At 37.5% G+C, this 17,424-nt stretch overlaps 1 protein-coding gene across 1 annotated transcript in view; it reads right to left on the bottom strand.

Annotated features, from left to right (window-relative positions):
- Positions 1-16,622, bottom strand: part of CAAP1 (caspase activity and apoptosis inhibitor 1) — a 64,121-nt gene extending 47,499 nt beyond the window's left edge. Inside the window, exons 1-4 of the mRNA XM_065907874.1 lie at positions 16,226-16,622; positions 12,189-12,389; positions 10,683-10,767; positions 9,694-9,769 (exon numbers count right to left, since the gene is read on the bottom strand). Of these exons, the coding sequence (XP_065763946.1) occupies positions 9,694-9,769; positions 10,683-10,767; positions 12,189-12,389; positions 16,226-16,531 (668 nt within the window). The 5' untranslated portion in view covers positions 16,532-16,622. The remainder of the gene's footprint in view (positions 1-9,693; positions 9,770-10,682; positions 10,768-12,188; positions 12,390-16,225) is intronic.
- Between the last annotated feature and the right edge of the window lie 802 nt (positions 16,623-17,424).

Genomic DNA, 17,424 nt, shown 5'->3' with positions numbered 1-17,424 from the left:
AGAACTAGAATTCAGTAACTGAAGTTCAGAACATGCCCATCCTGTGCTAAGGAGCAGTGACTAGAGTTCCAGAACACTTCTGGAGAATCTACTCTGTGGTATATTTTAAGTTTGAGAAGCTGGGATTCTAAACTTCTCTGCCTTCCAGAACTGGGATAGTATCTCAATATTGCTTATTATCCGTAGAGAAATACAGCTGCATTTCCACTGACATTTCCCTCAATATCATTCACTGAAAGCATATTAATTTAAAATTCATAAAAGTATTTATGAGAACAATACTAAAACATTGCTAAGATTTCCCTAAAGTGCTTGTATTTTTATTTTTATGTGAAACCACAATCCTGGTTATTTTATTGCACTATTCAAGACTTAAATTTCATTACAAACATATTCTTTAGTGCAATCATCTCACAGTATATGCCAAGCTAATACCGGTTCTCATTTTTAGTGCTACTTGAGCTACAATAAAGCTTCTTTTCCAAATGAAGATACTACTCCACATGCAGGCATATTATCTTATTTACTTAAAACAGATGTTCTTGGTAAGCAACTTGCAACTGGTAGCATATACAACTCTTGTCACGATATCTAAGTTTTAAAATGCTGCAAAATTATACATGCTAAGGTTTTACACCATCTCAATACAACATAAAATTGCTCACTTATTTACCTAAGGTGAACGAAAGTGACAATCGCAACCCTCACCTTTCTAAAAATGAAGATATTTAGAAACTATAAATATCCTATCTTCATAGTTGCTACATCTCATTTCTATTAAAATTGTTATAAGTTAACACTAATTTCAAGTGTTAAGTAGTTCACTGTCAAAAATTTCTTATAACTACTATTTTTTTGTTACTTTTGAAAGTAAAAAAGAACTATCGTAAAAAAGAAAGAAAGAGAACTATTGTAAACTAAGTATGAGTAAGCAATCAAAATTTCAAAAAGCAATAGAAATCAAAAGAGTTTGGAGGAAAAAACATGTATTTGAAAGTTGACCTTAGAATATAACAAACATATAAAGCTGTTTGTTTTATAAACATATAAATCATATAAAACTGAAAATACCATTTTAAATTTTTTTAAATTGTGCATATAATGGAATATTACTCAGCCATTAACAAGAATACATTTGAATCAGTTCTAATGAGATGGATGAAACTGGAGCCCATTATACAGAGTGAAGTAAGCCAGAAAGATAAACACCAATACAGTAATACTAACGCATATATATGGAACTTAAAAAGATGGTAACGATAACACTATATGCAAGGCAGAAAAAGAGACACAGATGTATAGAACAGACTTTTGGACTCCATGGGAGAAGGAGAGGGTGGGATGATGTGAGAGAATAGCATCGAAACATGTATATTATCAAGTGTGAAACAGATCGCCAGTCCAGGTTGGATGCATGAGACAAGTGCTCAGGGCTGGTGCACTGGGAAGACCCAGAGGGATAGGATGGGGGGGGGGGTGGTTCAGGATGGGGAGCACATGTAAATCCATGGCTGGTTCATGTCAATGTGTGGCAAAAACCACTACAATATTGTAAAGTAATTAGCCTCCAACTAATAAAAATAAATGAAAAAAATAAAATAAATAAAAAATAAAACAAATAAAACTGTGCATAAACATCTGTGTGTACTGTATTTTCAAACTGTAATGGTTTATGAGAAAATTAATTCACATAGAGCACATTAAATACCACACACATATACACCTCCTACTGAAAGGTGTCATTTTACAGCTCCTTAGACAGTCCCAAGAATCCTTAATACTACCTCCTTTGCCATAAGCACTATCGTAAAAGCACATAAGTTGCTCATTAAAAGAAAACATCACAATTTCCATGTGCTTTTAATAATAAAGACTGCTTTATCCAGATCTATTTAAAGTTCTTTGTGTTCATCAAAACTGGGATAAAAAGGTAAAAGTATATGTCCCAGTTGATAAGACCCTGAAAAACTGACAGAACTGGTTCCAAGGCAAACCTGTGGCCTTTATGCATTTTCCCTTGAACCAGAGTTTCCTTTTCTAGACATTCTGTACATTAAACACACAGACAAACATAGTGCTATGTGGCACAGTGAAACACACACATGCCACGCAAAGAGAGAGTACCTACACTCAGCTCTATTTTTTTTTTTTGTCCCCCCTCAGGAAAAGCTGATCTGATTTCTAAGCAATTCAAAAATCAAAATTTTGGTGAACTATCACCTGATTTTTAAAAGCTGGAAACCATCTGAAACTTCATTTAAATTTTGAGCAAAATATCTCTATGGCTACAGGCAACAATCTGTAACCCTGGCTTTATGTCAAGTACCTTGCATTAGTTTTCTATTGCCTCTGTTACAAACTACAGAGGCAACAGTGGCTTAACACAACATACCTTACATCACCTTATAGTTCCAGAGGTCAGAAATCCCAAGTGAGTCTTGGGACACTAGAATCAAGGCATAGATAGTGCCGCATTTCTTCAGGAGGTTCCAGAGAAGTCATCTCCTTGTCTTTTCCAGCTTAAGATTACCTGCATTCCTTAGCTTTTCACTCCTTTCTCCATCTTCAAAGTACATCACCCCAATCTCTGGGCTTCCATCATCCCATCTTTTTAGCTGCCTTTGACCAGCTAATTACTTTCTACCCCTCATGCTGCATATGTGTGGCTTTTTGTTTTTTTCTGGTCTAACTGCATTTGCTTGAACCTTCAAGAAATGTTGAAAACGAATGATCTTGTCTGATTCCTCATTTTAGTTCACCAAGTGGGTGGTTAAGTCTGGTCAAATGGTCATTACTGTATCTGAATAGTTTTCTATATCTCTTTTACCTATAGTTTATATTAGAAATGACTGCTGGGCATTATCAAAGGCATTTTTAGCATCTATTTATCTGAACTTTTCTCCTTTAATTTATTGAAATGAATTACACTAAAAGACTTTCTAATTAAGTCTGCTATAAATTCTTAGAGTAAATCCTACTTGGTTAGTAGTATAATTATTCACTAATACACTGCTGGATTCTAAATGCTAATGTTGTACTTACAATTTTTACATCTATAGTCACAAGTGAGAAGGCCTATAACCCCCCATTTTTTTTGACACTATGTATGAAATTTGGAATATTAGAACTATGGAGAAGTCATAAAGTAAATTGAAGATCTTTTCATCTTTTTCTAGGGCTTGGACTAATTTAAATAGCACAGGTGTAATCTATTTGAAATTAATAACATAACATTATTGAACATTTTATTAGCTATAAACACGTTACAAGTATTGAATATTGTAAATAATGCTGTGGATTCACCTTGTCTTTTTCAACAGATCTCTTTACCTTTCTAATTTCTTGTTTGTTAATCTCTTCAGGTTCTCCACTTTAGGAAGAAGTTAATTTGGTGAATGTGTATTTTGATAGAATATCCATTTGCTAGCTTCAAATGTGTTTATACAATGCTGCATGTGGTTTCTCACTATTCTTTCAAATTCATAAAATGCATGACTCTTCCTTCCTCACTAATCTCAATTTTAATTGCTCTCCACTTATTTCCTTAATCAGATCGAAGAAGAATTCATCTTATTTTCTTGTCTTTACAAAAATCAAGTTTATAAATTTATTTATCCTTCTATTTTCTATGTCTTTAGTTTTAATGTTTACCTCTGTTATTCTACTTCCTTTTGATTTGTTATTTTTTAAGTTCCTTTAAGATGTGAACTAAGTTCCTGGACTATTCATTAAGCTTTTATCTCTTCTATCTGTATCTTCTCTTTAAACTCAGCTTTCAGACTTTCCTGGTGGTCCACTGATTAAGAATCCACCTTGCAACGCAGGGGGCGTGGGTTTAATCCCTGATCTAAGAACTAAAATCCCACATGTCGCAGGGCAACTAAGCAGATGTACCACAACCAGAGTGCCCCATGCACCTGAAACTACTGAGCCCACATGCTCTAGAGCCTGTGTACCACAACAAGAGAAATTATGTGCCACAATCAGAGAAAGCCCATGTGACGCAACAAAGACTCAGCACAGCCAAAATTAGAACAAAAAAACAACAAACCCAAAAATAAACAAAAAGAAAACTCAACTTTGTAATACTAACAGTCAAACATAACACATGAATTCCATTGAATTCTGGATCAGAATCAATCAGCTAATTAATTAAAATAAATAAATATGCTATAAATTTATTTTAGCAATTGGGGAAATTTTATATGAACAATGTATTAAATGATACTACTTGAAATACTGATTATTTCTGAAGAGTGATGACTGGTCTTATTTTTAAGAAGAGCACACTGAATTGTTTAGGCATGAAATGTTATGACATCTGCAACTTAGTTTTTGATAGGTTATGAACTGAACTATTTGCTCACAAAAAATTCATATGTGAAACCTTAACTCCAGTACCTGAGAATGTGACCATTTTAGAAATAGGGCCTTTAAAAGCTAATTTAAGTTAAAATAAGTCCAATAACCTCAGACATGCAGATACCACCAACCTTATAGCAGAAAGCGTAAGAAAAACTAAAGAGCCTCTTGATGAAAGTGAAAGAGGAGAATGAAAAAGCTGGCTTAAAACTCAACATTCAAAAAATGAAGATCATGGCATTAGTCTCATCACTTCATCACAAATAGATGTGGAAACAGTGGAAACAGTGACAGACTTTATTTTCTTGGGCTCCAAAATCACTGCAGATAGTGACTGCAGCCGTGAAATTAAAAGACGCTTGCTCCTTAGAAGAAATGTTATAACAAACCTAGACCACATATTAAAAAGCAGAGACATTACTTTGCCAACAATGGTCTGTCTAGTCAAAGCTATGGTTTTTCCAGTAGTCATGTATGCATATGAGAGTTGGACCATAAAGAAAGCTGAGCGCTGAAGAATTGATGCTTTTGAACTATGGTGTTGGAGAACACTCTTGAGAGTCCCTCAGACTGCAATGAGATCAAACCAGTCAATCCTAAAGGAAATTAGTCCTGAATATTCATTGGAATATGAGACTAGAGCTGAGAGCTGAGACTAGAGCTGACTAGACTAGACTAGAGCTGAGAGTTAGAGCTGAGACTCCAATACTTTGGCCACCTGATGCAAACAACTGACTCCTTAGAAAAGACCCTAAAAAAAAAAAAAAAACAAGAAAAGACCCTGATGCTAGGAAAGACTGAAGGCAGGAGGAGAAGGGGACGACAGAGGAAGAGATGGTTGGGTGACATCACCGACTCGACGGACATGAGTTTGAGCAAGCTCCAGGAGTTGGTGATGGACAGGAGAGCCTGGCATGTTGCAGTCCACGGGATCGCAAAGAGTCGGACACGACTGAGTGACTGAACCTAACGGACCGAAGGCCATAATGGTTGGCCCTAATCCAGCGTGACTGGTGACCTTATCAGGGGAGAATAGCACACAGAGAGAGACAACAGGGAGACACACAAGGGAAGTCAACCAAGGGAAAGGGCAGCAACGGGGTGGCCATATGCAAGTCAAGGAGAGAGGCCTCAGAGAAAAGAGCCCTGTCAGTTCCCTAATCCTGGACTTTCCTCCAGAATGGTGAGGAAATAAGCTTCTGCTGTTTAACCCAGCCAGGCTATGGTACTCTGCTCTGGCAGCTCCAGCAACCGAATACAAACAGTTCCTGGGGAAAAAGGATAAGTATAAGAAGAGAGAGAAAGCAAAACTGGCAAGATCTTACTGTTGCTGAATCTAGGCAGAAAGTATATGGATGTTCATCATATCATTCTTTCAATTTTACAAAAGTTTAAAGTTCTCCAAAATATAAGCTGGAAGCTTTCAAAAATAAAAAGTTCGGGGGAAAAATTTCACCAGGAAATTTACACACGTACACACATATACATATAAATTTGTATTTGTCTGCTAGAGCGGTCATAACAAAATATCAAGACTGGCTGGCTTAAGCAATAAAAATGTATTTCTCACAGTTCTGCAAGGTGGAGGTTGAAGATCAAGGTGTCTGCAGGTGTGCCTCCCTCTGAGGCCTCTCCCTGACTTGCAGACAGCGTCCACACGGCTCTGCTCTGTGTCTGCCCAGCCCTGGGGTCTCTCGGGGCTCTCAAATTCCCTTGTCTTATAAGGACACCAGTCAGACTGGACTGACTTAATCACCTCTTTGAGCTTCCCAGGTGGCTCAGTGGTGAAGAATTTGCCTGCCAAGCAGGAGACGCAGGTTCAGTCCTTGGGTGGGGACGATCCCCTGGAAAAGGAAATGGAAACCCATACCCATATTCTTGCCTGGAGAATCCCATGGACAGAGGAGCCTGGCGAGCTATATAGTCCATGGAGTCGGAAAAGAATGAGAGATGGTTCAGGGACTAAACAACAAACAAATCACCTCTTTAAAGACCTAATCTCCAAATAAGGTTATGTTCTGAAGTGCTAAGGGTTAGGGACTTCCATATATGAATTTTGGAGGGACACAATCCAACTCATAACCAGATCGTTATCCTTGTCCTTACAGTCTTACGTCTTTAAATAAAAAAATGTTACTTCTATCATTTCTTCAATTCTTTTCTAGCTATTTGTTTCTCTTTCCAGGATTTCTAGTATGTTCAAGACAGGTCTAAAACTGTCTTCCAGGTAACCATGAGTTAAACACAAGGATTTACACTCTCTGTGTGTGGTTTCTCTCTACTATTCTATATTTATTTATTCAATTTAATTTCTTAGCACAATGATGTAGCTAGCCTCCAGTCATGGCTAATCTGTTGTTTGTCTCCTAAATTTAGGAATTCAGAATTGTTTTAGTTCCTGAAACTACATTTGTGTTCTAACTCTACTTCTTTGAGAGTTATCATTACTTTGCTAAGGTTTCCCTTCCTCTTGCCTATTAATCCTGTGTTCCACAGAAGCTACCTGTTCAATGTATTCAGCCTTATTTTCCTCTCCCAAATTGCGGAATTCCTTGAAGGTTCTTGCCTACTCATAACTGTTCCCTCAGCATCCAAAAAGGTCAGACTACTATTATCTATTAGAGTAAAAAACCAGCACGTAATAAAAAACATGAAACTTTTCAGCACCAAGTACCGAACATGTTAACTAAGAACCCTCTGCTGAAGCACTGGAATGAAGTTTATACGAGCGTGCCCACCAGGTTCAGTTCAACTCAAAAGAAATTAACAGGACTGAACTGACCTCTGAGCACAAAGTAAGCAGCAAATTGTCCAGTCAGCAATGTGGGCTAAGGCCAACATTTTCCCACATTATTTCCCTGTCCCACCTTCACTGTTTCACAGTGCAGTGTATCTCCCTATTCATAATTAAGATTAGTAACAAAATAGTAAAAAAAAATTTTTAAATAACAAACAAGTCACATTAGTGTTGTTCAGCCATGTCTGACTCTTTGTGACCACATGGATCATGGCCCACCAGGCTCCTCTGTTCATGAAATTCTCCAGGCAAGAATACTGAAGCACATTGACATTTCCTACCCTAGAGGATCTTCCTGACCCAGGGATTAAACCTGCATCTCTGGCACTGGTTGGTGGATTCTTTACCACTCCACTACCATTTAATCCCAATTATCCTATTGGGGCCAAGTATTACCCATATTTTACAAATGTACAAAGTGATTTCAGAGAAGGTTAAGTGTTTTAAAGCCAGGTCCAGTTACATGAACACTTAAAGTCTCTTCATAACTAATACTCCTTCTACTTCCGCATTCATTTGTGTGATCTCAGGCACACAAATCTTTCTAGACCTTATCTGTCATCTGTAAAATGATAATACTAATACCACCCACCTCACAAGGCTATTGTACAAACCCAACGAGTGAATGAAGGCAAGTACAGTGATTAGAACAGTGTCTGGCATACAATGCTCTTAATATTATTACTTATTTGGCGTCCTATAGCTTACAAATATGATTTTTTTAAAGCCTATATACTCAAATAACTCAAAAGAATCTCAATGATCTGACACTTATCAGGTCCACAAGCGGCTACTATGACAATTTTGGGTAATGTCTGTGATTGCTTAACCTACTCACTGCAGCATTTAAAAGCTAACATGACCTGTCTCATGGTAACATTGTAAAACTCGGTTCTTCACAATAGTCACTTTGAATCTAATCACCTTTTTTTTTTCATTAGAAAAGTTCAGAAGTCAAATACTGTACTTTGTTGTAATTTTTAAAAAAGAAACAAATTTCTAATCTAACTAGATATCCATTAAATGGCTTCTAACAGTAGAAAAGTAGCATTAGTGTTCAGGTGTGAACAATAAAGGACTTAACCTTGAAAACACCTCAAAAATTGGAAAAATAAACACATTTAAACAAAGGCAAAATAAAAGTAATCAAGCAAAAGTTGATGCTCTGTAAAAAGCATCAAGAAACAAGATGATTAAGTTAGATTATTTAAGAAACTAAAATGTAAAAATAAAAAGTGACAGGCTTAAACTAGCTAAACTAGATGAGCATACATATAAGCAATTTAAAGCTACATATTTTGAAGAAAAGTCAATAGCAAGACTGTAGAAATGTGTACATTTTATACTTTGTGGGTAAGTATAAACCATCCTATGACATTCTGAGGCAAGATGAATGTGATGACCAAAAATCTACTGATTATGAGGCAGCCAAGATACAATGATTTCTTTAGTGCTTCAGTATAAGTAGCTGATGCTCTCTCTATAGTTATAATATGAAATTAAATTGTCTTTTTCCAGTGATACTTATCCAATAGCACTGTATTAGAAATGAAAATATACTCAGGTTTCAATTAAATATGTGCTACTGATTTATGTTACTGTCTCTGGTTATGTTTTCATTTGGGCTACTGCCTACAGCCAAACTTTGCAAACACAGATGCAAGTCAGTCTTTGGTGATGACCAAAAAAAAATATTTTAGTAAAAAATCGGAACAGATGATAAAATTAGTGGGTGAAAGTTTAATAAGCCCACGGCGGAGCAGAATAGCCTAGAAAATTAGCATGTCACTTCTTAATTAGTTGGCATTCCAAAACTTCAGCTATTTTTCATCATCACAATAGTCAAATTAAATGTACCTATATTAAACAAAGAACTGACTCATTGGAAAAGACCCTGATGCTGGCAAGATTGAAGGCAAGAGAAGGGTTAGGACGACAGAGGATGAGGTGGCTGGATAGCATCACCAACTTGATGGACATGAGTCTGAGCAAGCTCCTGGAGTTGGTGATGGACAGGGAAACCTGGCATGCTGCAGTCCACGGGGTCGCAAAGAGTTGGACACCACTGAGCAACTGAACTGACTGAACTGATATCAAATGAACCAGCTTACTATCTGATCCATGAAAAGAAGCTATTATCCCCAAACATTAAGAGGTATATAAGAGAATTCAGTGAGATAAAGTCTTCTACACTATTAACATGTTTGTTATAGTTAAGTACTTAATAAACAGTGGGTATCAGTAGTAGTATATATATTCAAATTCCAAGTGAGAGATGTGATTCTGCTTCAGTGTTGGCACTGTTATAGTCCTGTTTCTGAGTAGTAGTGTAATAAAATTATCTTAATCCTCAAAGCAATTAATTCCATCCTCACAAATCAAAAGGACCAATCACTACAAGTAAAAAAATCAATCCAACATTGTTGAATCTCTTTATATAACTATAACACAGAAAAACAATCACATTCTTGAGGTAAGAAATCACCAGAGATGATAAAGCAATTCTGAAATTACAATAAATGCTTTTAACTTACTGATTAACTAAATCAGATACCATCTTAGAGCCATCATCTGTTTCTTCTTCCATTTCAGAGTCCATACCATTGTCACCTGGTGAATGACATTAAAAAAAAAAAATTGAAAACACGCTTATAAGACAAAAAGTCAGAGCAACTTATCATTATACAGAAGGTTTCATCTATACAGTGACAGATTAAGAAACCTGATAGCTGTTGAAAGATAACAGTTTTAATTAATATATTTAAAATGTCTTTTTAGGTATCTATCCTATTTATCTATTCTATAAATGCACAAAATGTATATAAATGAGAATATGTATATATACATATATATACTTACAGACTATACACACACGTACACATCTTTTATCAGTTACAAATTCCATTAAACCATTTTACATTTTAAAAAAGATGTTATCTCTAGAAATTGAAAGTCTCCATTTTTTTACTCCTTCTCTTGTAACGCTAATACTAAAATCCTTGAAGAGTCAAAAAAAAAAAAACCCAGCTTAAAAGTCCAAAATTCTATAGGTAATGTATCACAAAGAGTCTTACTTTAGGCAGACAGACAAATGTCAGGAATTTGCAAGAAATTATTCTAATTTTGCATTTGGTTCTTATTAGAGCAGAAATGGTATTCAATGGATAATTAGAAGCAACAAGAAAGCAAAAAACTAAAAAATATCTTAAGAGAAGTCTTTGCCTTCTTAATAATTAATTTTTTACAGAATTTTGGATAAACTTTTTTCTTTTTTTTCACACAAACTTAAAAGTTCTCACCTATATAACTGATTTGGAAAAACCTCACATACATCAAAAAGTCCATTCCAGAGATGCTATTCGAAGATATAAACTATAATTTTGTATAAAGAGAAGTAAAAATATTCATTAATTAATGACTAAGAATAAAGCTGAAGTCAAGTAAAAATACCTCATGATTTATGCTAAACACAGGATTATATATCTATAGTAAGTTACCAGAAGGTAGAAATATGCATTCTTACCCTCAAGAATCTTCAAAATTTTTTTTTCAGAAAGGAGCTCTAGCTGTTCCTGGCAAAGTCTTTTAATTTCTTCTATTGAACAGTTCTAAAGAAAATGATATTTTAAAAAATGCATTTATATAATACAGCATCAAAGTAAACTAGAAAACAACAAGCATTTAAAAAACAAAAAAAGTCTTGCTTAGCAAAGTTGTGCAGTCAAACCAATGAAAAGTCACAAAAATCTTTTTTATGGGATAAAATCTGAAGACCTGCCAGTTAACAAGCAAACATTATAATTTATAGTTTTAATTGGAATATATAAAATCATGTTTACTATGAAAGAACAAACTAAAGAGTGAGTCAGGTGCCCAGATACTGTTAATAGCAGCCTATTTCAGTTCAGTTCAGTCGCTCAGTTGTGTCTGACTCTTTGTGACTCCATGAACCCCAGCACGCCAGGCCTCCCTGTCCATCACCAACTCCCGGAGTCCACCCAAACTCATGTCCGTCGAGTCGGTGATGCCATCCCACCATCTCATCCTCTGTCATCCCCTTCTCCTCCTGCCCTCAATCATTCCCAGCATCAGGGTCTTTTCAAATGAGTTAGCTCTTCTTATCAGGTGGCCAAAGTATTGGAGTTTCGGCTTCAGCATCAGTCCCTCCAGTGAATATTCAGGACTGATTTCCTTTAGGATGGACTGGTTGGATCTCCTTGCAGTCCAAGGGACTCTCAAGAGTCTTCTCCTATTTATGTTAGGTTAATACCACTAAAGGCTTAAATATTCAAGCCCTGGCTCCATTCATCTTAGATATATATGTTGCTGGGTTTAACTTGTCCAAGTCTTTTTCCCATATCAGTAAAATTACAACACCACATATGTTTCTGAGAAATTTTCAGAAATAAACATAGAAAAACATTTATGAATTTAATGAAATACAGGCTATTACCAACTGTCATTGCATACTGTGGTCTTCCCTGATGACTCAGTTGGCAGAGTATGTCTGCAACGTGGAAGACCCGGGGTTCAATCCCTGGGTTGGGAAGATCCCCTGGAGAAGGAAATGGCAACCCACTCCAGTACTCTTGCGTGGAGAATTCCATGGAGAGAGGAGCCTGGTGGGCTACAGTGCATGGGGTCACAAAGAGTCTAACATGAGAGTGACTAACACTTTCACTTTCTTCCTTTTATTACATACTGTTACACAGCAGTATACTACTTCTTAAAGCAAAAGAAAAGAATCAGTGTATGTCTAATCTAGTTACTTAAATTGCCAATATTTAATAGAATTATTCCCAGAAGGTCAAAAAATTCCTTACCTAAATACAGTAAAGTGTCCCATTTCTTTCTGGCAAATTTTTCAATACACAAAGCCATTATGGTTCTGCAAAATCCCTTTATCTTTTTGAAGTAGCTTAGTTGAAAACATACAATTATGATTTCCATTAAGTAAAATGACTGCTACAAAGAAAGTTTTGTATATTCCTATATAGTGGGGAACCTGCTAATGTATGTCATGAAGTACCTTTAACACATCAGGAAGCATCTTCTGTAACTTCTTCTCTCCTATGATACAGAAACACTGCCGAAGCATTTCTTTTTTGTCTGATATATAGAAACTAACTGGTTTTAATGCCACAGTCAGGTCTAATCCACCTTCTTCAAGGTCACTGTGCTCTGCCAAGAATAACTCTTTTTCCAGAGGTGGCAAAAGATATTTGGTCTCCTAAAATTAAAAGACATAAAGAACCATTAAATAATAAAAATACATCTATAAAATCATACATCATTTAATAAAATCTTTATTAAACATCTCCAAATTCTTTGGTTGCATAAATCAGTTATTTAAAACCACAGAAAAGACTATTTAATTACTCAGTATTCTTTGACATTACTCTCCAGGCTGTAATTATCAGCAAATTGATAAAAAGTGAAGAAATATTAATATCTTACAACACACAAATGGAAATATACTCAATACTGAATAATTTTCTACAATTTCAGACTTCTGAAGAATACGATACTCCTCCAGTAGACCATTCACCCAAGAACTTTTTGTATGTATGGTCATTCTTCTTAATTCTTAAAAAGAAACAAGATAGCAGCAAAATGTTACAAATCACATATATAATTAAGTACCACTGCTTACCAGAAGCTACTGTCATTTTTAAAACTGTTAAATATCCAATCATATTCAAAGCAGGCAAGTAATTTAAGATAATTCAATCAACTTTGCCTCCTATTTTCCAAATCTATCCAGTCTCTCAAGTCTACTGCCAGAATGTTGATCCAAGACAACATCCTTTTTGCCTAGATTACCCCCAGGTGGCATGAGTGATAAAGAACCTGCCTGCCAAGAGACGCAGGTTCGATCCCTGGATGGAGGAGATTCCCCTGGGATAGGAAATGGCAAACCACTGCCATATTCTTGCCTTGAAAAACCCATGCACAGAGGAGCCTGGTGGGCTACAGTCCATGGCCACAAAGAGTCAGACGCGACTGAGTGAGTGAGTTCACACACACTGGACTCCCTACATCTAATCAAATCTTGCCAATCTGTTTTGTATACTGTCACCAAAATGGATTTTATAAATGCACACATAATCATCCTATTTGTAAGACTTCCCAATGAAGTACTTCTCATAAAAGTACAGTTTAGTTCTGCATGCAAATGCTTATACAGTCCTTACTACTGGTCTTCTCATAACAGAGTACTAAAAATATGCAAGCTATTTAAGGTAAGAATGGTGATATCCAAAAACGAAATCAAACGATGCTTGCTCCTTAGAAGAAAAGCTATGACAAACCTAGACAGCATATTAAAAAGCAGAGACATCACTTTGCCCACAAAGGTCCATCTAGTCAAAGCTATGTTTTTTCCAGTATGTATGCATGTGAAAGTTGGACCATAAAGAAAGCTGAGCGCCGAAGAATTGATGCTTTTGAACTGTGATGTTAGAGAAGACTCTTGAGAGTCCCTTGGATTGCAAGGAGCTCCAACCAGTCAATACTGAAGGAAATCAGTCCCAAATATTCATTGAAAAGACTGATGTTGAAGCTGAAACTCCAAAACTTTGGCCACTTGAAGCAAAGAACTGACTCACTGGAAAAGACCCTGACGCTGGGAAAAATTGAAGGCAGGAGGAGAAGGGGATGACGGAGGATGAGACGGCTGGATGGTATCACCGACTCGATGGACATGAGTTTGAGCAAGCTCTAGGAGTTGGTGATGGAAAGGGAAGCCTGGCGTGCTACAGCCCATGGGGTCACAAAGAGTAGGATACAACGGACTGATTGAACTGAATTGATCCAAAACTAAACCTAGAAGGAATAGAAAAACTGAATATACCTACAACTATCAAAGAAAGTGGGGAAGAAAAAAAGATGAGAGGCATTAAGGAAAAAACACTACCCCTAGAAAAATTCACCAGACCCAAACAGCTGTATGGTCCAACAGTCAAGTACACTCTTGAGAGAAAGATATGAACTACTCTGGAATACATGAAAAAAAAAAAAAAAACTGTTACGTTTTCCCAGCTCAATCCATAGCTCAATACTAAAACAAAACAGGGTAACTACAAAAATAAAAACCATAACCTGATTTAACTTAACATAAACACAAACGTATTTAATAAAAATACTGAATTACAGTCAAGTACAACCACCAAATCAACAAATCAAATAGGATTTATCTCAAAAAGCAAGGACAATTCAATTTATCAATAAAATTACATTATCAGATTAAAGGAAGAAAACTGTATGACCCCTCAACAGAATGCCCTAAAGGTATCTGATAAAACTCCACAAAATCTCAGAAAACCAGAAATTAAAAATTTTCTTAACTTGATCAGATATCTTTCAGAACCTATGACAAATAGACTTACTGGTATAAAATTTAAAAAACTGTTTCTTCTACAAAAAGGAATGGGAAAAGAATGCCTGCTAGGAATGCCTGTGTTCAACACTACACTAAAAGATTGAAAAAAAGAAAAAAGCCTTAGATAATGCAAAATAACAAAAAATAAGAAATATCACGGCTGACGAGTTAACGAAGGGGCTGCGTATCAAACAATTAATGAGGAAGCATAAAGAAAGCCTTCCATTTCCCATCATTTGTGTTGTGTGTATTTAAAGCATGCAGTCCTGTAATTGGTTTTTTGTGTTTTTATTTTTTTCCTGCATCTTATAATGTGAGTAAACCTTTTTTTTTTAAATGGCAGTATTTTGCCAGGTTGAAGGGGCATAAAGAGGGGTTTTATTTCTTTTGTTTTTTTATTTATTTTAATTGGAGGCTAATTACTTCACAACACTGTGGTGGTTTTTGCCATACATTCACATGAATCAGCCATAGGCGTACATGTGTTCCCCATCCTGACCCTCCCTCCCCCCTCCCTCCCCATCCCATCCCTCTGGGTCATCCCAGTGCACCAGCCCTGAGCACCCTGCCTCATGCATCGAACCTGGACTGGTGATCTAGTTCACACATGATTATATACATGTTTCAATGCTATTCTCTCAAATCATCCACACTCACTTTCTCCCACAGAGTCCAACAGTCTGTTCTTTACATCTGCGTCTCTCTTGCTGTCTCGTATATAGGGCCATCGTCACCATCTTTCTAAATTTCATATATAGCGTTAATATACTGTATTGGTGTTTTCCTTTCTGACTTACTTCGCTCTGTATAATAGGCTCCAGTTTCATCCACTTCATTAGAACTGATTCAAATGCATTCTTTTTAATAGCTGAGTAATATTCCATTGTGTATATGTACCACAATAAAGAGGGCTTTTATAATCAGATACTGGATTCGAATGTAGGTGTTATTAAAAAATTGCTAACTACGGGTAAACTTCCTTAATCTCTTTGATCCTCAATTTTCTCATCTTGTACCAAGTAGATGAAGAGAAGTAAAGCGGGGCTTGCAAGGGCACTGAAAGCTAGTTCCTGAACCAAACTTTTCAGGGAGGCTAAGGTGTCCACCCTGCAAGGAGATCCAGCCAGTCCATCCTAAAGAAGATCAGTCCTGGGTGTTCATTGGAAGGACTGATGCTGAAGCTGAAACTCGAATACTTTGGCCACCTCATGCGAAGAGTTGACTCATTGGAAAATACCCTGATGCTGGGAGGGATTTGGGGCAGGAGAAGGGGATGACAGAGCATGAGATGGCTGGATGGCATCACCGATTGGATGGGCATGGGTTTGAGTAAACTCCGGGAGTTGGTGATGGACAGGGAGGCCTGGCGTGCTGCGACTCATGGGGTGGCAAAGAGTCAGACACGACTGAGCAACTGAACTGAACAGAAAGGTGACCACAGGAGTGGAAGGAGCTACAGGCAACATGGGTCAGACGATCAGCAAAGCCAGAAAATTTAAGTTCAAGTCGTGGGAGTGTGGTGTTCAAGGGAACTTAGGAACGTGCACTTCATCACCGGATCCCGTAGGACCGCAGCGCTAACAGGAGCGAGGGCAGGCTACGCATCCCGCAGTCACATCCCGCTCTTCGCCCGCCTTCTGAAAACGCGGCCGCTACGAGAAGCGGCGAGAAAGACGCGCACGCACCTGCTGCAGGGAGCCGGCGACGCTGGAAGATGAGTCAGTGCTTCTCCGCTTCCGACGCTCACCGCGCTCCACGCTGCTGCCACCCCAGCAGCTGCTGCCGTTCCCGCCGCCGGTGACACTTCCACTCACGCTAGTGTTGCCACAGCAGGTGACGCTCCCGCAGCCGCTTGCGCTCCCGCAGCCGCTGGTGCTTCCACTGCCACTGCTGCCTACGGCGGGGACCAGGTCGGGCGCCGCGAGGGCCGCCACTGCCTCCTGACCGCTTCGTTTGCGCCGCTTCTCCCTGGAAGACTTTTTTCCCGTCATGATCCCACTCTAGCAACCATCCGGTGAAAGACGCCGTCTCCAGATAGACCAAATGCCTCCCGCAGCGGCAAGTTGCAGGCGCTGGCGTCGCAGATTGACGTCACTTCCGGTCGCGCCGCAAACGTTGAGAGTCGTTTCTGAAGGCTGGGTGGGGGCTGATCAAGCTGCCTCCGCCGCGGGTGAGCACTGCGGCCGGATGTTGGTTGTATGTTTCCATATACAAAGAACCATAGGTGGAGCGTTACAGTAGCTTTTTGCCTTGTTGATACTGTTTTTCGATCTTTGTCAGTATACAATACACAGTAAGGTGAAGGTATATTGTTTGATCTTATGATTTCATTTGTCTTTCAGTTTTGGTTTGACACAACAACAATGAGGCAAATTTAGGAGAAACTCATCATCATCATCACATGGACAATTTTTTGTTTAATGTATTTTAAGAAGTTGTATAAGAGCAGTCTCTTGCTTCTTTATTTTTCCCCATTAACACTACTTTCTAGGCATGATTCATTTTCACTCCTGAAGGCACTTGGCGCTTTTATTTATCACTTCTCAGTTTATTTAATAGTCAAATACTGGTGTCTTGGTTATTGACCGTCTGGCGTATGTCAGAAAAATGCCGCCGTAAATAAGAAAAAAGTTACATTATTTTGTAGCCCCAAAAAGAAACTGATCAAAAGTTATCAGCACGATATTTTTCTTGTTTTATGTAATCGAGTTTGTTTGAAAAAGAAAGGCTGAGGCAATTTAAAATGTCACCGATACACTATTATAAAGTATATGATAAGATTAGTTTTAACTTGGATTCTTGGCTTACAATGTTGAATACTGTTCCACCGATTAGAACGTTGTTTCCTCATGCTCAATAGCCTGATGTTGTTTAACCATTTACC

The sequence above is a fragment of the Muntiacus reevesi genome, chromosome 17, assembly GCF_963930625.1.
Source record: "Muntiacus reevesi chromosome 17, mMunRee1.1, whole genome shotgun sequence".
Taxonomy (NCBI): Eukaryota; Metazoa; Chordata; class Mammalia; order Artiodactyla; family Cervidae; genus Muntiacus; species Muntiacus reevesi.
This window is presented reverse-complemented; position numbering and strand designations above follow the sequence as displayed.